Source organism: Ictidomys tridecemlineatus, chromosome 6 (assembly GCF_052094955.1).
Source record: "Ictidomys tridecemlineatus isolate mIctTri1 chromosome 6, mIctTri1.hap1, whole genome shotgun sequence".
Taxonomy (NCBI): domain Eukaryota; kingdom Metazoa; phylum Chordata; class Mammalia; order Rodentia; family Sciuridae; genus Ictidomys; species Ictidomys tridecemlineatus.
The window spans coordinates 63,083,489-63,092,584 of NC_135482.1; the positions used below are offsets into that span (position 1 = coordinate 63,083,489).

The following is a 9,096-nucleotide window of genomic DNA, read 5'->3' on the forward strand; positions in this document are numbered from 1 at the left end:
TTGATAGGAAGATAGATTTTATTCAAAGCTAGTTTTAAAGGAAGATAGAAGAAACATATTGTGGCATAAGTTACATCTTTGAAATCCCTGAACGTGAACAGAGCTTTAAAGGAGAAGCAGTAGCAGTAGGGAAGTGAGACAAAAGGCAGGAAATGTACATATATAGATTTTGTTAGCCTGTGCTACACAGGACCGGGGAGGGAGCTGTCTTGCCTCTCAGCTTCTTAGCATCTGTCAGGCCAAGGAGGGGGCAGGGAGGCAGCCCTTCAGTCTCCATTCTCAGAAGGAGAAAGTTGTTCCCAATTCAGAATGGGGCCAAATTCAGTTTGTTTCAATATCAGGACATAAAGAACTTCCTTACTCTAGCTTTGTAATGCATTGCACAGAATATAGTAATCCACCCCCAAAATGTTAGCCAATACCCTATTGATGGACACTTAGGTTAGTTCTACCCTGCTATTACAAACAGTGCTATAACAACTTTGTACATAGGTTGGAAAACATTTTAGAGGTGGATGGGGGGGCAGAAGTATCTCTAGGCAAGAATGCAGCATAGAAAAAGGCGTAATTCCCTGCTCCTATCCTGGCCTAGCCCATCTTCCCCTGATCCTGTGCCAACCTTGCCTCCTCCTGCCTCTTCCTCTCCAACCTGAGCTCCTGGTATCGCCAGAGAGGAAGGACCAGGTTATTACGCCCTGAAGACTTGGACATAAACTTGAATTGTCTAGGGGCTGAAGGTGCCTTGGAGAGGAGGATCTTGGGAACTTGGGACCTAGTGCTAGTACTACTCCTGGGCTGCAGCCACTGAGAGAACATGCCCTGAGGGCTTTGGTAGGGAACAAAGACCCTGGGGCCAGGTACTTCCTGGGGGGGCTGGGGTACTGGAGGAGGAGGGGGGGCAGTACCTAGCAGTTCTGGCACAGACTTGCTTCGGGTGCCGAGAGCAGGTGGATAGTCAGGACACAGTGTGTGGCAGGCAGTGGCAAGAAAGGGACTGGCCAGGCCCGTAGTGATGGTCACAAGGTGGTCCAGAACACCCCCCTCCTGAGGAGACTGGGCAAAGGAGAAGCTCAGGGTGGACTGCAATCTTTCTAGGAAGGAAGGAGCAACCTGGGCCTGGGCTTGCGCCTGGGCCACGAGCCCTGGCAAGGCTGGCCACTCGAGCTGGTAATGCTGGCTCAGTTGCTCTACTCGGGGCCTCTGCAGCAGCTGCCGGATCCTCTGCACCGTGTCAAAGCTGTCAGTCAACAAGGCCCACTCCAGGGCAGTCTTGCCCCGAACAGGATCCACAGAGGTCAGGTCAGCACCTAGGAAGATGCACAGAGTGACAAGTGGGTGGGAGAAGGAATGGTGTGACTTGCAGAAGAGCAGAGGCTTGAGCCCCAGGATTGATTTGTGTTAGATTCAAAACCAGAGAGTCCCAGCTGCGATTGCTGCGATGAAGAGACTGAAGTCCAGACAGGGGAAGGACTTCTGAGAACCATTGGTGTCTTCAACCCAGAGCTGAATAACAGCCTCTGGAATCCAAGAGGCTGAGCTGAGGAGTGGAAGACGGTTGCTCAGCCCAGGCAGAGGCCCGCACCCTCTGGGGGAGGCGTGTGGGTCAGGTTCTGCTGGTCCCCTCTCCTGGTTTGTTTCTTCATCAGCACACCCCTCCATCCTGGGGGTGGGAGAGAAGCAGTCACTCTGAGACAAAGGAGGCTGTGGATCTCCCTCCTGTCTCATCCCAAAGCCAGGGTGAGGGAAGGGAAAAGCTGGAGGCGGGCATCCCCCGGAGTGACCAGCAGAGGGCAGCCCCACCTCCAGGAATATCAAGGGCCCACAATCCCAAGAGGCTCACCACGGCCTAATTCCACTTGGCCACCAGCCTCAACGGCCCCATCATGCGTCTCCCGGGGGGCCGGGCTTGCCAGAGTTGAAGGTCATTTTAGACAAGGCCAGCACCCTTATGATGGAAAGGAAGGCCACCTGCCTTGGGTCACTTAGTCAGCATCAGGGCAAAGAGCAGAACCCAAGAGTGTGGTTCTAGATACCAGCCCTTTTGGGTTTGGGGTTTTACAGCTGGTCTAGGTTATTCTCCCAAACTTTTCTTCCTGAGATCTCCATAAACAGAGCTGTCAATAGCTTGGTTTTGTTCATTGTGAGAAGCCCACAGCAAGCTCCCCTCCTCCAGGAAGTTGGCCTAGATTGACCCTCCATCTCCACCTCTCTCCTCTCTGCAACTAAATGACGGCTGAATTAACATCTGGTGGGGAGGCTTCGGGAGGGACTGGAGGTCACGCATCCAGTCCAGGCCCCCTGCACCTGCCATGAGGAGGGCAGCCACACACTCCGATCGGTTCCGCATGGCAGCCTTCATCAGTGCTGTGAGCCCCCGCTGGTCCCGGCGCTCTAGGTCCAGGCCCGCGTAGTAGTTGAGCAGGAGACTCACCAGAGAAGCGTGGCCTGCAGGGCACAGAGGTGGAGCTTGGCTTCAAAGCAAGGGGTGACAAGATTCCCAAACCACCCTGCACCAGACACCACAGAGCCTGGCGTGGACCTTGTGCACCAAATGTGGGCTGTGGCCCTGATGGCTGGTGAAGGGCGGGGGTCAGCAGCCTCGCACCTGCTTGGGCAGCCAGCATGAGGGCCGTGTTCCCTTCTTTGTCCTGATGGTTCACATCGAGGAAAGGACAGCGACTGAGCAGGGCAACGACACTCGAGAAGCCGTGGTAGCAGGCGACCATGAGGCCTGTCTGGGGGCAGGACAGCTCAGCCCTGCTTTCCTTCAGGGTCTCCCTTGTCCCCCACATCTGTCCAGAGCCTGTCCCAAACCCTGTGAAGTCCACCCTCACCCACCCTCTTCCTCCTGGCAGTGGGGATTGCCCCGAAACTCTCTCAGAGGCTAACCAGGGTGATGAGGGGGGATACCAAGCCCCCTGCCCCCAGCTGCCCTGGCAAGCACCTGGAGCTCCTCACCCTCCCATTGCTGTCCACTTGGGTGGCCTCCTCTGGGGAGACCCCCACATCCAGCTTGGCCTGGAGCTGGGTGGGGTCGTTGTGGACACAGGCCCGGTACAGGGCCCCCAGCTTGCAGCCTGGGGTTGCGGTGCCCTGGCTGGGGCAGGATGGTGCCTCAGACATGGCCACCTTCCCCCGGCAATGGCAGATCCTCCTCCTCCAGTCTGGGGCCAGAAGACAAGTCCTTCCTCATGCAGTTGGCAGCAGCTATGGCAGAAGGGAGAAGAGCAGAGTCTCCCTGAATCCGAGGGATGGTCCCCCAGCTGCAACCCTCTCCCCAGGGAAGGCCTTTCTCCTGGCAGGGGTCTCACCCACGCACCAGGTGGAGGACAAAGAACAAGCCCCCGGGTGGCTGGGGATCCAGCAGAGGACAGGGTGTCCGTGAGGTTCAGGGCAGGGGTCTGTCTTTATTTCTCTTACCTGGGGCTCTGAGGGTCCTCAGGAGGTGGTCACTGCTGTGGCACAGCCTGGGGCCTAGGAGCACTTCCCAGACGCGTAGGAGCACACTCCCCCTAGGTCTCTGGAGTGGCTGGAGGGACTGTCCCTCCCCAGGAAGCAATGCAGATAACAGATGGCTGGCTGGACTTTCTCAGAAAGAGCTGCTGCAAACACCTCAGGGCTGAGCTGGGTCAAGCCGGTTAGGAAGGGATTGGGGACCTGGAGGGGCAGGTGCTCTGTCTTAGCCATCCAAGATCCGCCCCAAGAACCTGCCAGGCCAAGTCGAGTCGCTCCAGGGCAGCTCCTCCTACCTGGGGCGAAGTGGGGGCGGCTGCCCAGAGTAGGACTGGCACGGACCAGATGCGCTCACCTTCAGTCTTCTGCGCCAACTGAATGCCTCCAAGACAGAGCTTTTGAAGATAGAAGGGTTGTGGGGTCTAGGCCTGAAGTCCCCTCTCCTTTGATGGAGCAGGATTAGGGAGAGGGCGGTGGCAGGAGAGTGTTGGAGTGAAGGTATCCAATTAAATAGGGTTTGGACTCTGAGGAGCACTTGGAGTGGGGGTCTTCAGAAGTCACCTGGACTTTCTTTCTTTCTTTCTTTCTTTCTTTCTTTCTTTCTTTCTTTCTTTCTTTCTTTCTTTCTTTCTTTCTTTCTTTCTTTCTTTTTAGGTTTTGGGGAAATCAAGGAATAAAGAATTGTCCAGTTAAGTATAGATTATAGCCAGATATCATGGAGCACTCCTGCAATCTCAGCCACTCTGGAGGCTGAGGCAGAATTGTGAATGAGAGGCCAGCCTCAGTGATCAGTGAGACCCTGATTCAAAAATAAATAAAATAAAAAGGGCTGGGGATGTAACAGTATTACAGTGCCCTATGTTCAATCCGGCCCCCGCCCCTGCCCCGACCCTCACACGCAAAATATAGAACTTGCCAGGGGCAGTAGTGCAACCCTGTAATCCCAGTAGCTCAGGAGGCTGAGGCAGGAGGATCAAGAGTTCAAAGCCAGCCTCAGCAATTTAGTAAGGCCCTAATTTAGTGAGACCCTGTCTCTAAATAAAATATAAAAAAGGGCTGAGGATGTGGCTCAGTGGTTAAGGAACCCTGGGTTCAATCCTTCTTCCACAAAAAGAAAAAAAAAGTATAGAATTTATGATGTGTTAAATTTAATGGATTAGTTTTGATGTGGTAAATTAAATGTGAAATTTTAAGTTAAATTATTAATGCAATAATAGGTTGTTGTTAAATTATTTAAATTAATATTAAATTTAATGAATTAGACCTCTGATGTAGAAAATTGAGCCAATTACATCCCCCGTTTGTATCACTTTCACTGCTTTCTTATTTTGTTTTTCTTTGTTTCCCTTTCATTCTTGGTCCTGGTTCCAATTTTTCCTCCTCCCCTTACCAATTGGCACTTATATATCCTTAAAAATGTACATTTCAGCAGGGTGTGTGGCAAAAACATGTAATCCCAGTGACTTGGGAGGCTGAAGAAGGAGGATCACAAGTTCAAGCTAGACTCCACAATTTAGCAGGATCCTGTCTCAAAACAAAACAAAACAAAACACAAAGTTGAGTATAGTGGTGTCATATCCGTAATTCCCACCAGCCAGGAGTCTGAAGCAGGAGGATCGAAAGTTCAAAGTCAACCTAAGCAATTTAGTGAGACCCTGTCTCAAAAAGAGCCGGGGATATGGCTCGATGGTAAAGTGCTCCTCTGTCAATCTGCATTACCAAAAACCAGGAAAATATACATTTGTTTTGAAAAAGTTAGTTTGGATTTGTGTATCTGTTTTTAACTAAAATTAAGAAGGGTGCTTCAGAGCTCTTTTTGTTTGTCTCACTCAGTACCTTGTTTTAAGATCTGTTCTTACCCATGCCTATAATCCCAGCTAATGGGAGGCAGAAGCAGGAGGATCGCAAGTTCAAGGTTAGCTTCAGCAACCTGGTGAGACCCTATCTCAAAATAAGATGTAAAAGCCCTGGGGATGAAGCTCAGTGGTAGAGTAGGTGGCTAGGCTCAATCCCAGTAATGCAAAAAACAAATAAACAAACAAAAAAACCTATCCTTATTGCTTGCTGTGTAGCGTAGCAGTTAGGAGTGTGTTTGGTTGTGAGGAACCAAAAGCTGTCTGTAGTGGGCTGATTGCTTAACATCAATCCAAAGCTGCTTTTAGGGTTTCTTCGAAACTACAGGAGCTAGAAAGCTAAAACAGCACTTCCCAGGTTCTCTTGAACAAGGAATCTGTGGTTTAGGTTCTGCTCTTGTGCAAGACATAAATTTGGAACAGAGCAACATAGCATGGGACATCCGCTTTGCTGTCACAAATCATGACAGCAGCAGGCGGGCTCTGGTGAGTAGCTTCCTGATTCATCAGCTTCCTGTAGTAGGGACTGTTGTTTTCTCATCACAGGCTCATGTGACTCTCAAAGCCAGAAGTTGCTCCCTACACAGAGCTTGCTTTCCCAATCCTTTCTGCTTAAACTTAGCCAGATTCATTTCTTTTGTCTGCAAGTGAACTCTGACATGCATGGCTTAAGCAATAGGGTTTTAGCTGAGTGTAGTGGTTCATGCCTGTGATCCCAGCTACTCACTGCTCCAGAGATTGAAGCAGGAGGATCACAGGTTCCAGGTCAGCCTCAGCAACTTAGTGAGGCCCTAAACAAGGGAGACTATCTCAAAATAAAAGGGCTGGGGGTGTAGCTCAGTGGTGAAACCTCCTATGCTCAACCTCCAGTTTTCTAACACCATTAATTGATTAATTAACTAATTAATTGAATCCCCAGGCCCAGGGGGAAAAAAAGAAAGAAAGAAGGAAAAAATAGGGGCTTATTTTTCACGCAAGATAAAAACGTTCAGGGATACTAAGCTGTTAGTGTTAAGCAACTAGATGTCATGGCTTGCTCTTACTTTTCCTTTTAATCACAAGATAGCTGATATACCTCAAGATGTGACGGGGTGCCATGTAAATAGAAGAGAGCTCAGTGGACCAGAGGAAGGGGATAATGGGGGGAGATGGCAAAAGGCAAGAATGGTGGAACACATCTGATCAAACTTTCCTTTGGTGAGGCTCAGTGGCACACGCCTGTAATCCCAGTGGCTCAGGAGGCTGAGACAGAAGGATGGTGAGTTCAAAGCCAGCTTCAGCAATGGCAAGGTGCTAAAGCAACTCAGTGAGACCCTGTCTCTAAATAAAATACAAAAATGGGATTGGAATGTGGCTCAGTAGTCAAGGACCCCTGAGTTCAATCCCTGGTACCAAAACAAACAAAAAATCTTTCCTATGTACATACGTAAGTATACCACAGTGAATTTCACCTTTACATATATTCATGATGCATTAATAAAAAAAATTTTAAAAAAAACACCTCTAAGTAAATAGAAGAAAGATCAGTAGAGAGGGGCAAGGGAACAGGGGGAAGGAGGAGGGAAGGGAAAGGGGAAGTCATGGGGACAGAATTGGAGCAAATTATATTCCATGCTTTTGTAATTATATCAAAATGAACCCTAATGTTATGTATAACTCTAATGAACTAATAAAAAGCATTAAGTAGAAAAAATAAAATAAAAAATAATCCCAGAGGAAGAGGCTGAGGGAGAGGGAAAATAAAAAGCTTCTACCCCTCAAGCCACCTCAGTAAAATGTGGTGAATGCACACTATGGGCCTCTACGCAGAAGTCAGATGGTATGTAGTAGATGATGTCAAACATCTCCCAATTCCCCTTCTTTCTAGTCACCTTTTAGTTAGGTGTGAACATGTAATACAATTTTGACCAATGAAATGCTAGCAGCTTTCTACTACCATGACAAAATACCTGCGAAAATCAACTTATAGGAAAAAAAATGATTTATTTGGCTCATGGCTTCAGAGATTTCAGTCCATTGTCAGTTGGCTCCATTGTTTCTGGGCCTGTGGTGAGGCCGGGCATAACGGTGGAGGGCCATGGTGGGGCAAAACCGATCACCTTAGCTGCTGGGGAGGAGGGGGCAGGGGCAGAGTAAGAGAGACTACTAATGTGTACAGGGCAAAATATGGTTTTGAAAAGTATGCCCACAAGGCCCGCTATCTTCAGCTAGGTCTTACCTCCTATAGTTTTCACCAATTCCCAATAACACCCCCATCTAAGGACCAAGCCTTCAATATGTGAGCCTACAGTTGGATTCCAGATCCAAACTGTAATAGTGGTGTTCCTAGGAAAATCTTTGCACCTTAGGCGGGGCATGATGCACACGCCTATAATCCCAATGCCTTGGGAGGCTGAGGCAGGAGAATTGCAAGTTCAAAGCCAGCTTCAGTGACTTAGCAGGACCCTGAGCAACTCAGTGAGATCCTATTTCTAAATAATATACAGAAAAGAGCTGGAGATGTGGCCCAGTGGTTAAGCACCCCTGAGTTCAATCCCTGTTACCCCCCCCAAAAAAAAGAAAATCTTTGTTCTCTTGATCTTTGTTTCTCTTCTTCTGCTGCATAGAATTCCATGGTTTGCATCCACCACATTTTATTTATCCATTCTTCCAGTGACGGACACCTAGGTTGCCTCCAACTTCCTACCACTACAAATAATGCTTCAGGACTTATCCTTGTACGTAGGTAGTTGTGGAACCAGGCAAGAACATCTCTGAGATTGCTGGGTCTTAGGGCCCCACATGCTTATTGACCACATACTGTCAGGATGCTCTGTTTTGCAGTGTGCCCCTAGCAGTGCATAAGTTCATCTACATCTTTGCTAACACTTGTCATTTATTCAGCCCTAGAAAACTTCAATTTTGACATGGTTAAATTTATAAAATTCTTCCTAGCCAAGCACAGTGGCTCATGCCTGTAATCCCAGTGTCTCATGAGGCTGAGACAGGAGGATCACAAGTTTGACAGCATCTAAACATCGGCTTCACAGTGTAATTGCTTAAGGACTTTTTAGAAATAGTGCTGCCTGGAATTAATATTGTTAAAATGGTCATCCTACCAAAAGCAATATACATATTCAATGGGATTCCCCTTAAAATATGACATTATTCAAGGAACTAGAAAAAACAGTCTTAAGATTGATTTGGAAGACCAAGAATACCCCAAGCAATATACGCCAAAAGAGCGATGCTGGAGGCATCTCAGTACCTGACTTCAAATCATTCTACAGCGCTACAGAAACAAAAACTGCACGGTACTGGCCTAAAAACCATAGACCAATGGTACAGAATAGAAGACACAGAGACAAAGCCACACATCTACATTCATCTGATCTTTGACAAAGGAGCCAAAAACATACAATGGAGAAGAGACAGCCTTTTTAACAAATGGTGCTGGGACAACTGGTTATCAATATGTAGAAGAATGAAACTAAACCTTTATCTCTCAGCCTGCACATCAATCAATTCAAAATGGATCAAAGACCTAGGAATTAGACCAGAAACTACGCAACTCCTAGAAGAAAACGTAAGGTCAACGCTCCAGCTTTTAGGAACGAGCAGGACTTTCTCACTGACACCTAAAGCTCAGGAAATAATGCCAAGAGTTAATAAATAGGACAGCCTCAAATTGAAAAACTTCTCAGCCAAGAAAACAATTAGGAATGTGAAGACAGAACCCACAGAATGGGAGAAAATCTTTTCTAGCCACTCTTTAGACATAGGATTAATATCTAGAATGTACAAAGAGCTC

General features: G+C 48.1%; 1 protein-coding gene across 2 annotated transcripts; it reads right to left on the reverse strand.

Annotated features, from left to right (window-relative positions):
* On the reverse strand, positions 1-3,668 carry Ankrd33 (ankyrin repeat domain 33). 2 transcript variants are annotated; one of them, XM_021726175.3, is made up of 5 exons: positions 3,421-3,668; positions 2,959-3,207; positions 2,606-2,735; positions 2,305-2,445; positions 1-1,307 (listed from the first exon to the last, which is right to left on the reverse strand). In XM_021726175.3, exons 2-5 carry the CDS (start codon positions 3,121-3,123, stop codon positions 589-591), a joined length of 1,155 nt encoding a protein of 384 aa, XP_021581850.1. In that variant the 5' UTR covers positions 3,124-3,207; positions 3,421-3,668; the 3' UTR covers positions 1-588. The 2 variants fall into 2 exon arrangements, with proteins under 2 accessions (XP_021581850.1, XP_021581851.1); XM_021726176.3 differs by lacking the exon at positions 3,421-3,668 and having other exon boundaries at positions 2,606-2,731; positions 2,959-3,091.
* Positions 3,669-9,096: the final 5,428 nt, after the last annotated feature.

Excerpts from the sequence above, each read along its gene's own strand:
- Ankrd33 (XM_021726175.3), bottom strand. The coding sequence starts at position 3,123 with ATGTCTGAGGCACCATCCTGCCCCAGCCAGGGCACCGCAACCCCAGGC. Across the intron at positions 2,446-2,605 it reads CATGCTGGCTGCCCAAGCAG|GCCACGCTTCTCTGGTGAGT; the intron begins GTGCGAGGCTGC and ends TGTGCCCTGCAG. Across the intron at positions 1,308-2,304 it reads GGCTGCCCTCCTCATGGCAG|GTGCTGACCTGACCTCTGTG; the intron begins GTGCAGGGGGCC and ends GCATCTTCCTAG.